The following is a 23,123-nucleotide window of genomic DNA, read 5'->3' as shown; positions in this document are numbered from 1 at the left end:
AAGACAGTTAGCAGTTCACACACCAAGTAGGCTACTGGGAAGACAGTCAGCAGTTCACACACCAAGTAGGGTACTGGGAGTACAGTCAGCAGTTCATAAAGTAGATGGTCCTAGCTAGCTTGCAAAAAGACAGTACTAGACAACAACAGATTAAGACAAAAAATGATATCAGGAGTCCTTTAGCCTATAGAATGAACCCCTGCCAGTTAATTAAATACTGTAGACAATTTGACTGAGATTAATAATGGCGCCGAAGGGGACGGCCGCCGTTTTACGGGCTCCTAACCGACTGTTCTACTGTGTTTTCCTGCATTGTTTTTAACTTATTTTGTACATAATGTTGCTGCTACTGTCTCTTATGACCGAAAAGAGCTTCTGGAATCGGAATAGCGATTACTCACCTCGAACTGGACGAAGAACCAAATCCCTGTCAACGTGCCATCACTGGAAAATAAACTGGATGATCTCCACTCAAAACTATCCTACCAACGGGACATTAACAAATGTAATATATTATGTTGACATTCAGAGACTTGTCCCGTAGCCACTCCTGCGTTGTCTTGGCTGTGTGCTTAGGGTCTTTGTCCTCTTGGAAGGTGAACCTTCGCACTCCAGTCTGAGGTCCTGAGCGCTCATGAGCAGGTTTTTCATCAAGGATCTCTGTGCGTTGCTCCTTTCATCTTTACCTCGATCCTGACTAGTCTCTCAGTCCCTTCGGCTGAAAAACATCCCCACAGCATGATGATGCCACCACCATGCTTAGTTGTAGGGATGGTGCCAGGTTTCCTCCAGACGTGATGCTTGGCATTCAGGCCAAAGAGTTAAACATTGGTTTCATCAGACCAGAGAATCTTGTTTCTCATGGTCTTAGAGTCTTTAGATGCCTTTTGTCAAACTCCAAGCAGGCTGTCATTTGCCTTTTACAGAGGAGTGGCTTCCCTCTGGCCACTCTACCATGAAGGCCTGATGCTGCAGAGATGGTTGTTCTTCTGGAAGATTCTCCCATCTCCACAAAGGAACGCTGGAGCTCTATCAGAGTGACCATCAGGTTCTTGGTCACCTCCCTGACAAGGCCCTTCTCTCCCGATTGCTCGGTTTAGCCGGGCGGCCAGCTCTAGGAAGAGTCTTGGTGGTTCCAAACTTCTTCAAATTAAGAATGATGGAGGCCACTGTGTTCTTGGGGACCTTTTGGTACCCTTCCCCAAATCTGTGCCTCGACACAATCCTGTGTCTGAGCTCTATGGACAATTCCTTCGACATCACGGTTTGGTTTTTGCTCTGACATGGGCTGCATTTCAAACTTATTAAAGACACACCCTCGTCCACTTATCCTCGCCTTATGCCCTTGGGGGTGTTGGGGTAGGGTCCTTGTTCCTTGTCAATCATTGGCTTATTGGTGAAATCAGCAGTCAGACAATATCTTCTTTAAGTAAATCAATCAAACCTTTATTAATGCAATTGCAGACAGAAGTTGACAACAGAAACACAGCACGTATGTTTCAGAGTAAATTCTGCCAACTAGAAAAGGTCAAAGTTGCTTTAATATACTTGCAGTCGAGTGATGTAACTGCCTACATCAACACCTTCTACTCATGAGACCAAGCCCATGCATATACGGTTATACAAATTCGCAGGAAAAAGACAGTGTTTTCTAAGGGCTCAGCAGTAATGTTATATTCCCGTGTGGCTTACAGTGAGTGGTATGTTTGATTTATCTCTTATCTATTTACTCCCCTGCAGAGGTCTGTGTCTATGTATCGCTTTTAGCCTTGAGGCGCTTTCTCACAGACACCCTGTTTTGACTGCACACACATCCCCCAGACCGTTTCTTATAAGAGGCAGAGACTAGAAAATAACTGTGGAACAGTATTACACCTTATACTGCTTATACTGTTAATCTGTAGTCCAGGACCCTATAAATGTAGTGGGGGAGGGTCTTATAACCATTCCCCTTCTATTAATACAACATAAGCACAATCAAGTATTATAATACATCAATCATTTGGTGCAGCCCCTATCCTGACCCCAAGGTGACCCACATCGGGGGAATCCCCGTCACCATCTTGGATGTCGGATCAATCATTTGGTGCAGCCCCTATCCTGACCCCAAGGTGACCCACATTGGGGGAATCCCCGTCACCATCTTGGATGTCGGATCAATCATTTGGTGCAGCCCCTATCCTGACCCCAAAGTGACCCACATCGGGGTAAATCCCCGTCACCATCTTGGATGTCGGATCAATCATTTGGTGCAGCCCCTATCCTGACCCCAAGGTGACCCACATCGGGGTAAATCCCCGTCACCATCTTGGATGTCGGATCAATCATTTGGTGCAGCCCCTATCCTGACCCCAAGGTGACCCACATCGGGTAAATCCCGTCACCATCTTGGATGTCGGATCAATCATTTGGTGCAGCCCCTATCCTGACCCCAAGGTGACCCACATCGGGGTAAATCCCTGTCACCATCTTGGATGTCGGATCAATCATTTGGTGCAGCCCCTATCCTGACCCCAAGGTGACCCACATCGGGGTAAATCCCCGTCACCATCTTGGATGTCGGATCAATCATTTGGTGCAGCCCCTATCCTGACCCCAAGGTGACCCACATCGGGGTAAATCCCCGTCACCATCTTGGATGTCGGTCCAAACGATTAGGGAAGTTTGTAACATAAGAAAAGTCAGCCGAAACTTTGAACCTCAACTTCAATATGGATAAGTCAACATACAAGTGGAAGTGAAAACTAATGTAAATCAGTTAGAAATGGTGCTACTAACGCACATGACGACACATACACGTCTCGCAAAAAGTAAATATGTTTTTGTTTGGTTATCTTTTGGAAATTGTAGAAATAAAACATTTTCCAGTGAATTAATTAGCTAGCTATCATACAGTAGGCAGGCTGACGTAAGTTAGCTAATTAATTAGCTATCATACAGTAGGCAGGCTAACGTTAGTTAGCTAATTAATTAGCTAGCTATCATACAGTAGGCAGTCTAACGTTAGTTAGCTAATTAATTTAGCTAGCTATCATACAGTAGGCAGGCTAACGTTAGTTAGCTAATTAATTAGCTAGCTATCATACAGTAGGCGTATATTAATAATAATATATTTAATATAAGTAGACATGCACTCGTAATTGACTGTAGCCCACAAGCTCCCGGCGGCTGGAAACACAATCATCACGGGATGAACGAGTGATGACTCTCCGGGCAAGTGCAGTCCTTCTATAAAAATCATTCCTTCCTCCCTCTCCCTGCAAGTTTATACTCCTCAGATGTCATGATACGTCATCAGAAGTGTCCGCTTCACTTGAGGGCTGAGGGGATGGTCTTTTAAGTGTTTGGAATGCAGCCATGCACTGTCAACTGTGGGACCTTGTATAGACAGGTATGTGCCTTTCCAAATCTTGTCCAGCCTATTGAATTTACCACAGGTGGACTCCAATCAAGTTGTAGAAACATCTCAAGGATGATCAATGGAAACAGAATGCACCTGAGCTCGATTTCGAGTCTCATAAAACTTGCTTTATGTTCTAAATGTAAGATGATGATTAGGCATAAGGTTAGCAGTGTGGTTAAGGTTAGGTTTCAAATCTGGTTTTAAAAAGAGAAGTGGTGGAAATAGGCGGGGTTTATGACTTTGTGGCTGTGGTAACTAGCGACGACCTTAGTTGGCGTTAAAGCGATGTTGGTTTCACTTTAAGACTAGCAGTCGGCTCATAGTTTTAGCACAGATGGAACAATGAGCCAGATATTTCACAGGATATATAAATGTGAATCATCCGGTTGGCGTTTCCAAATATGGCGATAAATGGAAGCCCAGTGTCCGGTTAGTTGAAGAATATATCGCGAGATTTTATTTTGGCCGAAATTCTGCACATTTTCTCATCAATGAAACATTTGATCTCTTACCGGTTATCGATTTACAAAATGTGAATCTGTAACAAACCGAGTGGAATGCTTTTTGCAGACTTTGCCAGAAGTTTTTTTATTTCTCTCCATTTTAATTGATTGCACACGCGTACATCACAGAGTAGGCGTTCCCCATCGGAAAAATCCAAATAAATGCCAGAGGATCTCACTAACTGGCGCTTGTTCGGCCCGTTATGATTCATTTGCCTTCATTGGAAACGGCATGCTCAGGTCTATCTTGGTTAATAACAATCTTTGATCTTAGCTTTACAGATCGCCATTATTGGGTTTAGCAGTGCATAGCGATTAAGAGTGCAGACTGGGGCTTTAGGAGTAAAAGTGGAACAGGCTATTTGAATGAAATCCATCGAAGTGCGGAACTACTACTACTGCCGACTCCTGCTGTATAATAGTGTCATCATCGGTTGTTATTCGAGATGATATCCGCTACGAGCTGAAACGAAACGGTACGAAGATCGGACACCTGGAATATAACCAAAGCAGTATCAACCAGACAGCCCAGCTCCATCGAACATTCAGTTTACTGGAAATACATCAGTCCTTTGGTGGGATGTTATTTTGCCTTTATTAGAGAAGAGAAGCCATTCCCGTGGGGTTTATTTCATGGGGATGTGTTCAAGACAAGAGAGAATACAAAAAGACGTCAACATCGTAATTCAAAGGTGCAAGGCAGAGAAAGACTGCCTTTTCTCTGGTGAGTGTGTCTGTACAGTAGTGGAACGGTACGTGTTCCACCCAGGTTAATAAAGCCGTATGTTGATTCACACACACACACACTCATCCGTTTCGTCCTTGTCCTGGATAGCAAAAAACATCAAAAGCATCTTCTAGACACAGTTGTCAACATCACAAATGAATCTAATTATTGACCGACATTTTATTTGATAGGTGTGTGCGATGATTAAATTGGTGTAACCTAACAGTGTCTGGAGTTATCATTACATTTTGGTGTGGCAAAACATTAGACCATGGTACGGAAAGTTTGTATTTTTTTTAAATGTGACTAATTATTTGAAACATTTAAAATAGAATGGAGTAGAAAAACAACATTAATATGCTTGTCATGATGACACGGTTTTGGTTCAACATCCCTACAGATTGACGGACAGCCATAATATCGATGACACCAGCCGTAGCTTGTCTATTCGCCTATCGACGTTAGTTGTACCGGACATAGGCTAACGGTTGTGTAAACTTATACTGACAAACATATTAACGCAACATATAAAGTGTTGGTCCCATGTTTCATGAGCTTAAATAAAATATCCCAGAAATGTTTCATATGCACTAAAATCTTATTTCTCTCAAATGTTGTGCACAAAATATTTTTTACATCCATGTTAGTGAGTATTTATCCTTTGCCAAGATAATCCATCCACCTGACAGTTGTAGCATATCAAGAAGCTGATTAAACAGCATGATCATTATACAGGTGCACCTTGTGCTGGGGACAAGTTGCGGGAGCGTGCATATTGGCAGGCTGACAGCAAGAATGTCCACCAGAGAATTAAATCTTAATTTCTCTATCATAAGCTGCCTCTGTCTTTTTAGAGAATTTGTCAGTATGTCCAACAGTTTGGCGTTGTAACCAACTTCAGTGGGCCAATGCTTACCTTCGATGGCCACTGGCCTCGCTGGAGAAGTGGGCTCTTTACGGATGAATCCTGGTTTCAGCTGTACCGGGAAGATGGCATCATGTGGGCGACATCAACGTTGTGAAGTGTGCCCCATGTTGGGGTTATGGTATGGGCAGGCAGAAGCTACGGACAACAAACAGTTGCATTTTATCGATGGCAATTTGAATGCACAGAGATACCGTGACGAGATCCTGAGGCCCATTGTCGTACCATTCATCCACTGCCATCACCTCATGTTTCAGCATTATAATGCACTGCCCCATGTTACAAGGATCTGTACACAATTCCTGGAAGCTGAAAATGTCCCAATTCTTCTATGGCCTGCGTACTCACCAGATATGTTACCCGTTGAGCATGTTTGGGATGCTCTGGAGTTCCCGCCAATATCTAGCGTCTTCACAGTCATTGAGGAGTGGGACAACATTCCACAGCCTGATCAACTCTATATGAATGAGATGTGTCGTGCTGCATGAGGCATAGTTAAATAAAGGTGTTGTGCTCCATAGCATAGTTAAATAAATAAAAAATGGTGGTCACATCAGATACTGACCACACCCTTACCTTTTAAATAAAAAATAAAAAAAAGCATCTTTGACCCGTAATGCATATCTGTATTCCTAGTCACGTGACATCCATAGATTAGGGCCTAATTCATTCATTTATATGAACCGTAACTCTTAGTAAAAACTTTGAAATTGTTGCATGTTGTGATTTTATATTTTTGTTGAGTGTAATATTGGCCAACAATTTTTTTTAAACCTTTTTTGTCAGTCAGTGGGCACCCCCTTTCAATGTTTCCATGGAAACTGCGTTTGTTGAAAGGGGACTTCCCCCCCTCCTTTCTTCTCCCTGTGGCCTGGCATAGCAGTGGTGTGGTTAATAACCCTCCTCTTTGGTTTCTGTTCTGACCGGTTCTGTTTCTCCTGTTATTTATTTCAGATTTCAGATACTCTGACGCCACCTTCACCTTCACCTATTCCAAAGGCTCCAGAAGGTACAGTACAACATTCAGAGATTTACACTTCCTGTATCCTACTGGGCTTGTCTACTGGTTGTCATCAGGGCTGGTTGTTTACACTTCCTGTATCTTACTGGGCTTGTCTACTGGTTGTCATCAGGGCTGGTTGTTTACACTTCCTGTATCTTACTGGGCTTGTCTACTGGTTGTCATCAGGGCTGGTTGTTTACACTTCCTGTATCTTACTGGGCTTGTCTACTGGTTGTCATCAGGGCTGGTTGTTTACACTTCCTGTATCTTACTGGGCTTGTCTACTGGTTGTCATCAGGGCTGGTTGTTTACACGTTCTGTATCTTACTGGGCTTGTCTACTGGCTGTCATCAGGGCTGGTTGTTTACACTTCCTGTATCTTACTGGGCTTGTCTACTGGTTGTCATCAGGGCTGGTTGTTTACACTTCCTGTATCTTACTGGGCTTGTCTACTGGTTGTCATCAGGGCTGGTTGTTTACACGTTCTGTATCTTACTGGGCTTGTCTACTGGTTGTCATCAGGGCTGGTTGTTTACACGTTCTGTATCTTACTGGGCTTGTCTACTGGTTGTCATCAGGGCTGGTTGTTTACACGTTCTGTATCTTACTGGGCTTGTCTACTGGCTGTCATCAGGGCTGGTTGTTTACACGTTCTGTATCTTACTGGGCTTGTCTACTGGCTGTCATCAGGGCTGGTTGTTTACACGTTCTGTATCTTACTGGGCTTGTCTACTGGCTGTCATCAGGGCTGGTTGTTTACTTCCTGGGGCTTGTTTGGCTGTCATCAGGGCTGGTTGTTTACACTTCCTGTATCTTACTGGGCTTGTCTACTGGCTGTCATCAGGGCTGGTTGTTTACACGTTCTGTATCTTACTGGGCTTGTCTACTGGTTGTCATCAGGGCTGGTTGTTTACACGTTCTGTATCTTACTGGGCTTGTCTACTGGCTGTCATCAGGGCTGGTTGTTTACACTTCCTGTATCTTACTGGGCTTGTCTACTGGTTGTCATCAGGGCTGGTTGTTTACACTTCCTGTATCTTACTGGGCTTGTCTACTGGTTGTCATCAGGGCTGGTTGTTTACATGGGGTTTTCATATGAATGATGTGTGTTTGCTGGAGGGTGGGGGGACGGGGACTGGCCTGTTGGACCGACCTTTAAATCCACTTGACAGGTCACCTGTGAGGCACAAATTAACTACCAGGACTGCCCTCCTTCAGGCCTGTAATTCATCGGATATATATGCTAATTTTAAATGATGCTGTTGAGGTCTGCACCTACAGTACCTAACCGTTGCTCACTGGACCAGCACCATTATCGATGAGACTGGTCCCAGGCCCTGATAGATGTAGGTATGTCTGGTATATGATAAGACTTCATTTTCGTCAAGTATTCTAATATGGTTAATTCTGTAGTCATTATTATATCCTGGACTTGGGTAGGGTTGACTCTGTAGTCATTATTATATCCTGGACTTGGGTAGAGTTGACTCTGTAGTCATTATTATATCCTGGACTTGGGTACTTGGTCATTATTATATCCTTGTAGAGTTGACTCTGTAGTCATTATTATATCCTGGACTTGGGTAGAGTTGACTCTGTAGTCATTATTATATCCTGGACTTGGGTAGGGTTGACTCTGTAGTCATTATTATATCCTGGACTTGGGTAGAGTTGACTCTGTAGTCATTATTATATCCTGGACTTGGGTAGAGTTGACTCTGTAGTCATTATTATATCCTGGACTTGGGTAGGGTTGACTCTGTAGTCATTATTATATCCTGGATATCCATTATTATATCCTGGGGTAGAGTTGACTTGGTCATTATTATATCCTGTTGGGTAGAGTTGATTCTGTAGTCATTATTATATCTCTGTAGTCATTATTATATCCTTGGGTAGAGTTGACTCTGTAGTCATTATTATATCCTGGACTTGGGTAGAGTTGACTCTGTAGTCATTATTATATCCTGGACTTGGGTAGAGTTGACTCCTGGACTTGGGTAGAGTTGATTCTGTAGTCATTATTATATCCTTGGGTAGGGTTGACTCTGTAGTCATTATTATATCCTGGACTTGGGTAGAGTTGACTCTGTAGTCATTATTATATCCTGGACTTGGGTAGGGTTGACTCTGTAGTCATTATTATATCCTGGACTTGGGTAGAGTTGACTCTGTAGTCATTATTATATCCTGGACTTGGGTAGAGTTGATTCTGTAGTCATTATTATATCCTTGGGTAGGGTTGACTCTGTAGTCATTATTATATCCTGGACTTGGGTAGGGTTGACTCCCTGGACTTGGGTAGGGTTGACTCTGTAGTCATTATTATATCCTGGACTTGGGTAGGGTTGACTCTGTATTCATTTAAAAAATGTCTTCCTGATCTGAAACTCGTGCTACATGTTAATAAAACCACAGTTGTGTCGTTCTCTAGGTTTCGTAATACTGACCCTGAGTACCTGTGCATTTTGCACATTTTAAATGGAGTCTAAATTGAGCAAGTTCCCCATTTTTTTTTTTTTTTTTACATTTTATAATGACTTGGTTATTTTTGATTGATGGTAAGCTCTCTCTTTTTAAAACGCACATTGAAATGCTCAGAATAAAGTTTGGTTTCTTTTTTTGTAGAAAGAATTCCTGCCTGACTTTGGAAAGTAGAAGGAAGATTGTTCAAGCAACTCTTCTCCCAGTAGTTGATTATGGTGATCTAATCTCCATGCATTCTGCAGTCTCTGTTTTTAAAACCTTCAGACTCAGTCCATCACTCAGCACTGTGGTTTACCACTGGGGACAGTTTTCATACACATCACTGCATTTTGTATAGTTCTGTTGGCTGGCAGTCTCTGACTTCCAGAAGGGCATTTTGTATGTGAAGCAGTTCTTCAGAGACCCCCCCCCCTGGCTGGTTCTGGACCCCCCCTGTCTGGGTGTCCTGCGGGTCTCCACTGAGCTGTGGGGGAAAATACTTGTTTTATTCCCCCAACTCGTGGAATAGCCTTTAGGCCACCTTGAAGCTGGTCCCGCTGATCTCCATTGGCCAGTTTAGATTCATTCTGAGGGAGATAATGTGATAGTTGTTTTTGATTCATCTTGTTTTTATTGTGTCGTGTCGTCCCCTCCCCTCGGGAGGGTCAACTCTGTAGTTACCCAGAATGTAATATGATTGAAATGGGAAATCTCTCTGTATGGTGACGCAAGTCTTTTAGATGTTGTACACACAAACTTTATCCTCAATGTTATATTCCATTTTGTTGCAAGTGATACCTCTCTGGCCATTCCACAGGTAGCTGCCAAAATAAAGGAAACACTTGAGTAAACAAAGGAACCAAAGGATATTGAAAGCAGGTGCTTCCACACAGGAAGTTCCAGACACTTGTATAATCTATGCCAAGGTGCAATGAATCTGTTCTGGCTGGTGGCAGCCCAACGCCCTATTAAGAGACTTTATGTTGGTGTTTCCTTTATTTTGCCAGATACCTTTAGTGGCAGGCTACACACAGAATGGGACAGCTGGATAGGGGAAATGGCTTGAGTCGCACGAAACGCAAGGTAACATTGTGGAAGAAGTTTTGGAATGACACAATTGCACCTGTACAACATCTAAGGACCTGCGCTCGTGATACTTATGATGCCAACCTTTTAGAATACTGTAGTATTGTTTCATATGATACCATGATACCATTTAATATGATACCATTTCATTTGATACCATGTTACCATTTCATATGATACCATTTCATATGATACCATGATATAATTTCATATGAAACCTTTGATACCATTTCATATGATACCATTTCATATGATACCATTGATACCATTTCATATGATACCATTTCATACGATACCATGTCATATGATACCATTGATACCATTTCATATGATACCATTTCATATGATACCATTTCATACGATACCATTTCATACGATACCATTGATACCATTTCATATGATACCATTTCCATTTGATACCATGATACCATTCGATACTACCAACTCTTTCAGCCTTACTGATCTAAAGAACCTGCATCCTTACCGATCTAAAGAACCTGCATCCCTACTGATCTAAAGAACCTGCATCCCTACCGATCTAAAGAACCTGCATCCTTACCGATCTAAAGAACCTGCATCCTTACCGATCTAAAGAACCTGCATCCTTACTGATCTAAAGAACCTGCATCCTTACTGATCTAAAGAACCTGCATCCTTACTGATCTAAAGAACCTGCATCCTTACTGATCTAAAGAACCTGCATCCTTACTGATCTAAAGAACCTGCATCCTTACTGATCTAAAGAACCTGCATCCTTACTGATCTAAAGAACCTGCATCCTTACTGATCTAAAGAACCTGCATCCTTACTGATCTAAAGAACCTGCATCCTTACCGATCTAAAGAACCTGCATCCTTACTGATCTAAAGAACCTGCATCCTTACCGATCTAAAGAACCTGCATCCCTACCGATCTAAAGAACCTGCATCCTTACCGATCTAAAGAACCTGCATCCTTACCGATCTAAAGAACCTGCATCCTTACCGTTCTAAAGAACCTGCTGGCGCCCGTTTATTAAATGTTTATAAAGTCTGTTTTGTTTATAGATTCAGTTGAATTGAAGCAACAAACAGCCGCTTGTCTCTTGTATGAGCAGGTCTAACGATATCCACTTCACGTTCCTGCACATATCACCTGTGGCAGCTGTAATCATCCAGCTACATCCCCTACCAGCCCTCACTCACCTGCTCTGTCCCCTAGCAGCCCTCACTCACCTGCTCTCTATCCCCTAGCAGCCCTCACTCACCTGCTCTGTCCCCTAGCAGCCCTCACTCACCTGCTCTGTCCCCTACCAACCCTCACTCACCTGCTCTGTCCCCTACCAACCCTCACTCACCTGCTCTGTCCCCTACCAACCCTCACCCACCTGCTCTATCCCCTACCAACCCTCACTCACCTGCTCTATCCCCTACCAACCCTCACTCACCTGCTCTATCCCCTACCAGCCCTCACTCACCTGCTCTATCCCCTACCAGCCCTCACTCACCTGCTCTATCCCCTACCAGCCCTCACTCACCTGCTCTATCCCCTACCAACCCTCACTCACCTGCTCTGTCCCCTACCAACCCTCACTCACCTGCTCTGTCCCCTACCAACCCTCACTCACCTGCTCTATCCCCTCTTCACCAACCCTCACTCACCACCTGCTCTATCCCCTACCAGCCCTCACTCACCTGCTCTGTCCCCTACCAGCCCTCACTCACCTGCTCTGTCCCCTACCAGCCCTCACTCACCTGCTCTGTCCCCTACCAGCCCTCACTCACCTGCTCTGTCCCCTCTTCACATCCCCTACCAGCCCTCACTCACCTGCTCTGTCCCCTACCAGCCCTCACTCACCTGCTCTGTCCCCACTTCACATCCCCTACCAGCCCTCACTCACTCACCTGCTCTGTCCCCTCTTCACATCCCCTACCAGCCCTCACTCACTCACCTGCTCTGTCCCCTCTTCACATCCCCTACCAGCCCTCACTCACCTGCTCTCTGTCCCCTCTTCACATCCCCTACCAGCCCTCACTCACCTGCTCTCTGTCCCCTCTTCACATCCCCTACCAGCCCTCACTCACCTGCTCTGTCCCCACTTCACATCCCCTACCAGCCCTCACTCACTCACCTGCTCTGTCCCCTCTTCACATCCCCCTACCAGCCCTCACTCACCACCTGCTCTGTCCCCTCTTCACATCCCCCTACCAGCCCTCACTCACCTGCTCTCTGTCCCCTCTTCACATCCCCTACCAGCCCTCACTCACCTGCTCTCTGTCCCTGTCCCCTCTTCACATCCCCTACCAGCCCCCCACTTCACTCACCTGCTCTGTCCCCTCTTCACATCCCCTACCAGCCCTCACCTGCTCTGTCCCCTCTTCACATCCCCTACCAGCCCTCACCTGCTCTCTGTCCCCTCTTCACATCCCCTACCAGCCCTCACTCACCTGCTCTCTGTCCCCTCTTCACATCCCCTACCAGCTCTCACTCACCTGCTCTCTGTCCCCTCTTCACATCCCCTACCAGCTCTCACTCACCTGCTCTCTGTCCCCTCTTCACATCCCCTACCAGCCCTCACTCACCTGCTCTGTCCCCTACCAGCCCTCACTCACCTACTCTATCCCCTCTTCACATCCCCTAGCAGCCCTCACTCACCTGCTCTGTTCCCTAGCAGCCCTCACTCACCTGCTCTGTCCCCTCTTCACATCCCCTACCAGCCCTCACTCACCTGAGAGTGAGGGAGGGAGACGGGTGTGTTTATGAGAGTGAGGGAGGGAGAAAGACAGTGGTGTGTTTATGAGAGTGAGGGAGGGAGACAGACAGTGGTGTGTTTATGAGAGTGAGGGAGGGAGACAGACAGTGGTGTGTTTATGAGAGTGAGGGAGGGAGGGAGGGAGGGAGACAGACAGTGGTGTGTTTATGAGAGTGAGGGAGTCCGACAGAGAGCGGTGTGTTTATGAGAGTGAGGGAGACCGACAGTGGTGTGTTTATGAGAGTGAGGGAGACCGACAGTGGTGTGTTTATGAGAGTGAGGGAGACAGAAGGGTGTGTTTATGAGAGTGAGGGAGGGAGACAGACAGTGGTGTGTTTATGAGAGTGAGGGAGGGAGACAGACAGTGGTGTGTTTATGAGAGTGAGGGAGGGAGACAGACAGTGGTGTGTTTATGAGAGTGAGGGAGACAGACAGAGAGCGGTGTGTTTATGAGAGTGAGGGAGGGAGACAGACAGAGAGCGGTGTTTTTATGAGAGTGAGGGACAGACAGTGGTGTGTTTATGAGAGTGAGGGAGACAGAGAGAGGTGTGTTTATGAGAGTGAGGGAGGATGACAGACAGTGGTGTGTTTATGAGAGTGAGGGAGACAGACAGACAGTGGTGTATTTATGAGAGTGAGGGAGGGAGACCGACGGGTGTGTTTATGAGAGTGAGGGAGGGAGAGAGAGGTGTGTTTATGAGTGAGACAGAGTGTGAGGAAGGGAGGGTGTGTGTCTGTGTTAATTAAAGAGTAAGGAAGGTTTCATGTAGTGTTTTCCCTTACTGACACAATGACATGCAGCTCGTCATGCCTGTGTCATGCCTGCATGCCTGTGTCATGCCTGCGTCATGCCTGTCATGCCTGTGTCATGCCTGTGTCATGCCTGTGTCATGCCTGTGTCATGCCTGTATCTCACAGGAGGTTGGTGGCACCTTTAATTGGGGAGGACTGGCTCGTGGTAATGGATGGAGCGGAGTCAGTGGAATGGTATTAGACACATGGTTTCTGAAAGTACACTACCTGGGTAGTACAATGTCTAAGAAATAGGGTTGTATTTCTCACATGGCCACAGATTCTAAGAAGGGTGTTGACTGGCAGGAACCGTCAGCTGTTTAAAATAAAAACCACGATGCTTGTTGTCTTGTCGTTCGTCTGGCAGTACTTTATTTCAAAAGAAAGACCTGTAAGGGCTGATTGACAGACATCTGTCACTCTGAAGCAGACAGTTTTTTCCAATGTGCATCGAAAGCAATGAGGCCTTTTTTTTTTGTTGTTTCTCAACCAAGACTCTGCTTCCTGTCGTTTCTCCGTCTGTGTGTGTGTGTGTGTGTGTGGACTCTGTGTCATTGTGGTAGAACAGGGAAGTCACATGTTTCCTGTCTACTGTAACATTTAGACACTTGTGAGAAACATCTGAAGTCTACTCTGAAAAAAAGGTTATTTAATTGGCTTGTCCCCAAGAGCCGTCGTAGTCTTTTTTTTTTAAATATGTATTTTTTCCCATATATATATATAGACACACCCTATGTGTTTTAATAAAAAATCAACTATATGTACTGAACATGTCTGTTTTTTAAGAACACAGTTTGATTAAATCATTAAGAGCCAGAGATCAAGAACCTGACTCTCCTCCTCATGCTGCTGGCCTTGGCTGATTCTGCCTGCCTTATCTCAAAATCATTATCACGTGGTTAGCCTACATTCAATCTCAAGCTAAATAAGAATTATACGAATCTAAAAGTGTACTGTGTAAAAATAGCATACATAAAGCTAAAACAAAAATAGAAACATTGCAGACTGCAGTTAGAAAATATCCTGATTTTAAAATATGTATAGGATATACATCACATTGGCTATGCATGGCCTGTCTGCAATCAACTTGAAACATTGTATCAACTGTGTCCGGTCTGAACGCAAACTTGCAGCATTTTATAAAATATTCTGGGCCCTCAGTTTCCTTTGCCAGTTTATTTTTTTATTTATTTTACCTTTATTTAACCAGGCAAGTCAGTTAAGAACAAATTATTTTTTACAATGACGGCCCTAGGAACAGTGGGTTAACTGCCTCGTTCAGGGGCAGAACGACAGATTTTTACCTTGTCAGCTCGGGATTTTGAACTTGCAACCTTCCGGTTACTAGTCCAACACTCTAACCACTAGGCTACCTGCTGGTTACTAGTCCAACACTCTAACCACTAGGCTACCTGCTGGCTACTGGTCCAACACTCTAACCACTAGGCTACCTGCTGGTTACTAGTCCAACACTCTAACCACTAGGCTACCTGCTGGTTACTAGTCCAACACTCTAACCACTAGGCTACCTGCTGGTTACTAGTCCAACACTCTAACCACTAGGCTACCTGCTGGTTACTAGTCCAACGCTCTAACCACTAGGCTACCTGCTGGTTACTAGTCCAACGCTCTAACCACTAGGCCATCTGCTGGTTACTAGTCCAACGCTCTCACCACTAGGCTACCCTGCCGCCTCTACACTCTAACCACTAGGCCACCCTGCCTCCTCTACACTCTAACCATTAGGCTACCCTGCCTCCTCTACACTCTAACCACTAGGCCACCCTGCCTCCTCTACACTCTAACCACTAGGCCACCCTGCCTCCTCTACACTCTAACCACTAGGCCACCCTGCCTCCTCTACACTCTAACCACTAGGCCACCCTGCCTCCTCTACACTCTAACCACTAGGCCACCCTGCCGCCTCTACACTCTAACCACTAGGCCACCCTGCCGCCTCTACACTCTAACCACTAGGCCACCCTGCCGCCTCTACACTCTAACCACTAGGCCACCCTGCCTCCTCTACACTCTAACCACTAGGCCACCCTGCCTCCTCTACACTCTAACCACTAGGCTACCCTGCCTCCTCTACACTCTAACCACTAGGCTACCCTGCCTCCTCTACACTCTAACCACTAGGCCACCCTGTCTCCTCTACACTCTAACCACTAGGCCACCCTGCCTCCTCTACACTCTAACCACTAGGCCACCCTGCCGCCTCTACACTCTAACCACTAGGCTACCTGCCACCACAGGGGGAACCTCAGTGAGCTCGGGACAGACACAGCTGTGGACTATTTGTGGAAAGGGATAAGAAGTAATCAGGTATTTTGTGACGTTTCCACTGGATCAGAGCAATAAATGTTTTTTAAATACATTTGAGGAACCTTAGTCACTAGGGGTGCCTGTGTTTTGCGACAGAAATGCCTACTACTACGATTTCGAAATCGTCGTCGGCAACCGAATCCTGTGAAGCGTTGGAGTGGGGCTTTTCCATCTGTCGGAGGCACCATCCTGTGAAGCGTGGGAGTGGGGCTTCTCCATCTGTCGGAGGCACCATCCTGTGAAGCGTGGGAGTGGGCAGATTTCCTCGTCCTTCTCGCCAGCCGTGATCTTGGGCAGCTTCACGGTAAGAAATGTGACCGTTCCTGGGGGAAAAAAACAATGTCCTATTTCCCAGAGCTGGAGTAAATGACATTACTAAGCTGCTCCTGAATGGACTACGTCAGGACATGGACATTGATTCTATCGTAGTCCATGTGGGTTCTAATGACATAATGAAGGGCAGCTCTGAACAGTTGAAACTGGATTTCAAAAGAGCTTATTGACTCTCTGCTAGACACTAATAAAAGACCCATCATATCTGGCCCTGTGCCCTTCTCTGAATCGTGGCATTGAACGCTTTAGCCAGATTCTTTCTCTTCACTAATTGGCTAGGTGATTATTGCAGCTCAATGGGTTTAACGTTTGTTGAAATAATGTGATCAAACATTGTACATTAGAGGTGATGGAAATGAACGGTTAATGTAGGCTACATTTACATTTAAGTCATTTAGCAGACGCTCTTATCCAGAGCGACTTACAAATTGGCTACTACTGGTGATATGAGGAAGTGATGAACACTAACAATCAAAGGTCAAACAATTCACGTTCTGGAGAGAGACGTGTGACAGACAGGTGTCTCCTGTGCCATGATTCATTTATTTTGTCACTGCACGACTAAATACATATCGGTCAACCAACAGCCTATTGACCAAACAATCGGCCGCTTGACTAAATGGGAGTCAGTCCTAGTTCTTAAATGGTTCTTCCTCTGCTCTTAAAGGTAAACTCTTACCTGATTCTTTGATTTTATTTTTATTTTTTATTATTATTTAAAAACATTATTATTTATTATTATTATTATTATTATTATTTATTATTATTATTATTATTATTATTATTATTATTATTTATTATTATTATTTATTATTATTATTATTATTATTATTATTATTTATTATTATTATTATTATTATTTATTATTATTATTAGTAGTATTATTATTATTTATTATTATTATTAGTAGTATTATTATTATTTATTATTATTTATTATTATTTATTATTATTATTATTATTATTATTATTATTATTATTATTATTATTATTATTATTTTTGAAGAACCTTTAGTTAAACGTGGGGTTCTTGACGTGGCATCTATGGTATTTCAGAACAACCCTTTTCATGGCACACAGCAAATTGACCAGTGTTAACTAGTGTTGATTTTGCTGTGTAGCATCTCTAGTGTTGATTGAAGAGTTCAATGTAACACTCAGTGGTGTAAAAAATAACCCCAGTGTTGGTGTTAATAACCAGAGTTCAACCAAAACCATGCTCTGCATTATATTGCAGGTAATATCCTTTCTTACATTTTCTAGATATTGAAACAAAATTCTAATTTGAATCTTATTTTACTCCTATATAAATGACATACATCTTTCTAAACTATTTCAATCTGTAACTTGGACTTATTGCAACCGTAACCAAAATGTTTGTTTTTGTTTAGATGTTTTATTAAGGGCTGGGAGGGGTTATAGGGCTGGGAGGGGCTATAGGGCTGGGAGGGGCTATAGGGCTGGGAGGGGCTATAGGGCTGGGAGGGGTTATAGGGCTGGGAGGGGTTATAGGGCTGGGAGGGGTTATAGGGCTGGGAGGGGTTATAGGGCTGGGAGGGGCTATAGGGCTGGGAGGGGCTATAGGGCTGGGAGGGGTTATAGGGCTGGGAGGGGTTATAGGGCTGGGAGGGGTTATAGGGCTGGGAGGGGTTATAGGGCTGGGAGGGGTTATAGGGCTGGGAGGGGTTATAGGGCTGGGAGGGGCTATAGGGCTGGGAGGGCTATAGGGCTGGGAGGGGTTATAGGGCTGGGAGGGGCTATAGGGCTGGGAGGGGTTATAGGGCTGGGAGGGGTTATAGGGCTGGGAGGGGCTATAGGGCTGGGAGGGGCTATAGGGCTGGGAGGGGTTATAGGGCTGGGAGGGGTTATAGGGCTGGGAGGGGTTATAGGGCTGGGAGGGGTTATAGGGCTGGGAGGGGCTATAGGGCTGGGAGGGGTTATAGGGCTGGGAGGGGTTATAGGGCTGGGAGGGGTTATAGGGCTGGGAGGGGATATAGGGCTGGGAGGGGCTATAGGGCTGGGGGAGGGGCTATAGGGCTGGGAGGGGTTATAGGGCTGGGAGGGGTTATAGGGCTGGGAGGGGCTATAGGGCTGGGAGGGGTTATAGGGCTGGGAGGGGCTATAGGGCTGGGAGGGGTTATTGGGAGGGGTTATAGGGCTGGGAGGGGTTATAGGGCTGGGAGGGGATATAGGGCTGGGAGGGGCTATAGGGCTGGGAGGGGCTATAGGGCTGGGAGGAGTATAGGGCTGGGAGGGGATATAGGGCTGGGAGGGGCTATAGGGCTGGGAGGGGCTATAGGGCTGGGAGGGGCTATAGGGCTGGGAGGGGCTATAGGGCTGGGAGGGGTTATAGGGCTGGGAGGGGTTATAGGGCTGGGAGGGGATATAGGGCTGGGAGGGGTTATAGGGCTAGGAGGGGTTATAGGGAGGGGATATAGGGTTGGGAGGGGCTATAGGGCTGGGAGGGGATATAGGGCTGGGATATAGGGCTGGGAGGGGTTATAGGGCTGGGAGGGGCTATAGGGAGGGGATATAGGGCTGGGAGGGGTTATAGGCTGGGTTATAGGACCGGGAGGGGTTATAAGGCTGGGAGGGGTTATAGGGCTGGGAGGGGTTATAGGGCTAGGAGGGGTTATAGGGAGGGGATATAGGGTTGGGAGGGCTATAGGGCTGGGAGGGGATATAGGGAGGGGATATAGGGCTGGGAGGGGTTATAGGGCTGGGAGGGGCTATAGGGAGGGGATATAGGGCTGGGAGGGGTTATAGGGCTGGGTTATAGGACCGGGAGGGGTTATAAGGCTGGGAGGGGTTATAGGGCTGGGAGGGGCTATAGGGCTGGGAGGGGCTATAGGGCTGGGAGGGGTTATAGGGCTGGGAGGGGTTATAGGGCTGGGAGGGGCTATAGGGCTGGGAGGGGCTATAGGGCTGGGAGGGGTTATAGGGCTGGGAGGGGTTATAGGGCTGGGAGGGGTTATAGGGCTGGGTTATAGGGCTGGGAGGGGTTATAGGGCTGGGAGGGGCTATTGGGAGGGGTTATAGGGCTGGGAGGGGTTATAGGGCCGGGAGGGGTTATAGGGCTGGGTTATAGGGCTGGGAGGGGTTATAGGGCTGGGAGGGGTTATAGGGCTGGGAGGGGTTATAGGGCTGGGAGGGGATATAGGGCTGGGAGGGGATATAGGGAGAGGATATAGGGCTGGGTTATAGGGCTGGGAGGGGTTATAGGGCTGGGAGGGGTTATAGGGCTGGGAGGGGCTATAGGGCTGGGAGGGGCTATAGGGCTGGGAGGGGTTATAGGGCTGGGAGGGGCTATAGGGCTGGGTTATAGGGCTGGGAGGGGTTATAGGGCTGGGAGGGGCTATTGGGAGGGGTTATAGGGCTGGGAGGGGTTATAGGGCTGGGAGGTGTTATAGGGCTGGGTTATAGGGCTGGGTTATAGGGCTGGGTTATAGGGCTGGGTTATAGGGCTGGGAGGGGTTATAGGGCTGGGAGGGGATATAGGGCTGGGAGGGGATATAGGGAGGGGATATAGGGCTGGGAGGGGTTATAGGGCTGGGAGGGGATATAGGGCTGGGTTATAGGGCTGGGAGGGGTTATAGGGCTGGGAGGGGTTATAGGGCTAGGAGGGGTTATAGGGAGGGGATATAGGGCTGGGAGGGGTTATAGGGCTGGGAGGGGTTATAGGGCTGGGAGGGGCTATAGGACTGGGAGGGGCTATAGTGCTGGGCTGGGTTATAGGGCTGGGAGGGGCTATAGGGCTGGGAGGGGTTATAGGGCTGGGTTATAGGGCTGGGAGGGGCTATAGGGCTGGGAGGGGCTATAGGGCTGGGAGGGGCTATAGGGCTGGGAGGGGCTATAGGGCTGGGAGGGGTTATAGGGCTGTGTTATAGTGCTGGGCTGGGTTATAGGGCTGGGCTATAGGGCTGTGTTATAGTGCTGGGCTGGGTTATAGGGCTGGGCTATAGGGCTGTGTTATAGTGCTGGGCTATAGGGCTGTGTTATAGTGCTGGGCTATAGGGCTGGGCTATAGGGCTGTGTTATAGTGTTGGGCTATAGGGCTGTGTTATAGTGCTGGGCTGGGCTATAGGGCTGTGTTATAGTGCTGGGCTATAGGGCTGGGCTATAGGGCTGTGTTATAGTGCTGGGCTATAGGGCTGGGCTATAGGGCTGTGTTATAGTGCTGGGCTGGGCTATAGGGCTGTGTTATAGTGCTGGGCTATAGCGCTGTGTTATAGTGCTGGGCTGGGCTATAGGGCTGTGTTATAGTGCTGGGCTGGGCTATAGGGCTGTGTTATAGTGCTGGGCTATAGGGCTGTGTTATAGTGCTGGACTGGGCTATAGGGCTGGGCTATAGGGCTGATCTCATATCATAGTCTTCCCAACCCTGGCAGTCATTGTGAATAAAAAAAAATATATATCCAAATGTTGGGTTTTCTCAGGCTGGATTCCAATAGGAATTACACATCACTTTGCCATCCAGAGTAATGTGACTTGCAGGCCTGATGTGGCCTGTAGTGAACCATGATTTTCCAGGCCACTGTAACACTAGGCCCACAAAAGAAAGCTTTAGGAAATATGTATTGTGTCGTGGAATTTCTAATCAAGTAAGGGAGAAGAGACTTTCAATTTCTTCAAACAATCAACCTTTTAATATCGATTTAATTATTGTAATAATGGAGCTGGTCATCGACCAGAGATCTTTGCGAGCCCGAATAATACTGAAACTCAAGGTGTTCATATAGAAACCCCCGAAAACGTCTTATTCATGGTTGGTTCCACCCCTCCCCGACAGATCTGGGCATCATAAGCTACCTTGTTTTCTTCTTGTGGCTCTGTGTATGGGGTGTGTGAGGTCATAGTGTACAAACAAACTATAGCGTTACTCCTTTCTGCTGATTGACTTGTCAGTGACGCTCAAGCTCAGTCTCTGTTCACTTCATATCACTACACAGCTGTGCCCGTGGAAGATAGCAAAAAGAACAGGATGGTCTGAAGAACTGTGGTCACTCTGAGAGGCTCTTCGTCTTTGTGCCGTGTGACCAAGTTACTCAAAAGCAAAGATGATTGGGACATTACAGGTCTATCCTGTTCCTCAAGTTTATCTCATGGCCTTTATCCCATAGCCTTGACCATAAGCCCAGACCAGCGGCAGGGAGTGAACATTGAAAAGGGGAACCATCTTTTAATCAAAACAACAGCATTGGTAGAATATGAATGTCTTACTATTGTCAATATTAATAGTTAACAATTATATGCTTAAACAAATCAGGTAAATATGTAATTTTACACACACACAGAGAGAGGGACTACGCTAGCATCTGTCTATAGTCTAACACCCCCCCCCCCCCACTACGCCAATGTCTGAGGAACGTATGTCTTCATTAGCTGCTGACTGAGTGGTCATTTCATCAAGTCAAATTCTGTCACTCCAAACTTTCTGAGTTTTTGATTAGCAGCAATCAACGGGTCCTATCACTTCAAAGCTTATTAAGAAGGTTCCACTGGGTCCCTAGCCAGATCTAGTGTTTTTAAAATGCCCTTCAGATGGTCTCTGCTGGCTTTAGCCTCCCACCAGGTAGACAACAAACGGCCCAGACTTCAACAGTGCTCTGGCCCTGCGAATGTGAGGGAGGCAAGGGAGCTCTGTCTGTTGTGGTCAGACAACTGATTGTTAAGACTCCTTTCTCCCCCTACTCTCTCCCCTGCTGGGACAACAAACTGCAGAAAGCACTAATGTGGAATAGGAACAGCAGGTTGTTCTGGGTGACAAGACTAAATCAGATCCTACATTTATCTACAGCACACAGACACAACCTCTTCTCGTGCATCAATAGCCTTTTCAGTCCAACCCTCTTCCCGGAGATCTACAGTCCTGTAGATTTTCAGTCCAACCCTCTTCCCGGAGATCTACAGTCCTGTAGGTTTTCAGTCCAACCCTCTTCCTGGAGATCTACAGTCCTGTAGGTTTTCAGTCCAACCCTCTTCCTGGAGATCTACAGTCCTGTAGGTTTTCAGTCCAACCCTAATTTAACACACCTGATTCTACTAATTATCTGCTCAACAAGACCTTAACTAGCTGAATCAGATGCAGTAAATTTGGGTTGGACTGAAAACCTACAGGACAGTAGATCTCCAGGAAGAGGGTTGGACTGAAAACCTACAGGACTGTAGATCTCCGGGAAGAGGGTTGGACTGAAAACCTTCAGGACAGTAGAGCTCCGGGAAGAGGGTTGGACAAAAAACCTACAGGACTGTAGATCTCCGGGAAGAGCGTTGGACTGAACCTACAGGACAGTAGATCTCCGGGAAGAGGGTTGGACTGAAACCTACAGGACAGTAGATCTCCGGGAAGAGGGTTGGACTGAACCTACAGGACAGTAGATCTCCGGGAAGAGGGTTGGACTGAACCTACAGGACAGTAGATCTCCGGGAAGAGGGTTGGACTGAACCTACAGGACAGTAGATCTCCGGGAAGAGGGTTGGACTGAAAACCTACAGGACTGTAGATCTCCGGGAAGAGGGTTGGACTGAAAACCTTCAGGACAGTAGAGCTCCGGGAAGAGGGTTGGACAAAAAACCTACAGGACTGTAGATCTCCGGGAAGAGGGTTGGACTGAACCTACAGGACAGTAGATCTCCGGGAAGAGGGTTGGACTGAAACCTACAGGACAGTAGATCTCCGGGAAGAGGGTTGGACTGAACCTACAGGACAGTAGATCTCCGGGAAGAGGGTTGGACTGAACCTACAGGACAGTAGATCTCCGGGAAGAGGGTTGGACTGAACCTACAGGACAGTAGATCTCCGGGAAGAGGGTTGGACTGAACCTACA

The 23,123-nt window shown here is 46.4% G+C and overlaps 1 protein-coding gene across 8 annotated transcripts in view; it reads left to right on the top strand.

The window, feature by feature from the left end:
- Window positions 1-4,079: 4,079 nt before the first annotated feature.
- LOC115122797 (poly (ADP-ribose) polymerase family, member 8) overlaps window positions 4,080-23,123 on the top strand; it is a 100,492-nt gene continuing 81,448 nt past the window's right edge. For 7 of the 8 annotated variants that reach the window (XM_065026914.1, XM_065026915.1, XM_065026913.1 and 4 more), the window contains exons 1-2: window positions 4,082-4,630; window positions 6,513-6,567. In XM_065026914.1, the coding sequence (XP_064882986.1) occupies window positions 4,540-4,630; window positions 6,513-6,567 (146 nt within the window). In that variant the 5' untranslated portion in view covers window positions 4,082-4,539. Of the gene's footprint in view, window positions 4,631-6,512; window positions 6,568-23,123 lie in introns of all 8 variants that reach the window. The other variant, XM_065026917.1, reaches the window with a different exon arrangement.

The sequence above is a fragment of the Oncorhynchus nerka genome, linkage group LG13 (assembly GCF_034236695.1).
Source record: "Oncorhynchus nerka isolate Pitt River linkage group LG13, Oner_Uvic_2.0, whole genome shotgun sequence".
Taxonomy (NCBI): Eukaryota; Metazoa; Chordata; class Actinopteri; order Salmoniformes; family Salmonidae; genus Oncorhynchus; species Oncorhynchus nerka.
The sequence above is the reverse complement of the archived record's forward strand: the minus strand, read 5'-3'. Positions and strand labels throughout refer to the sequence as shown.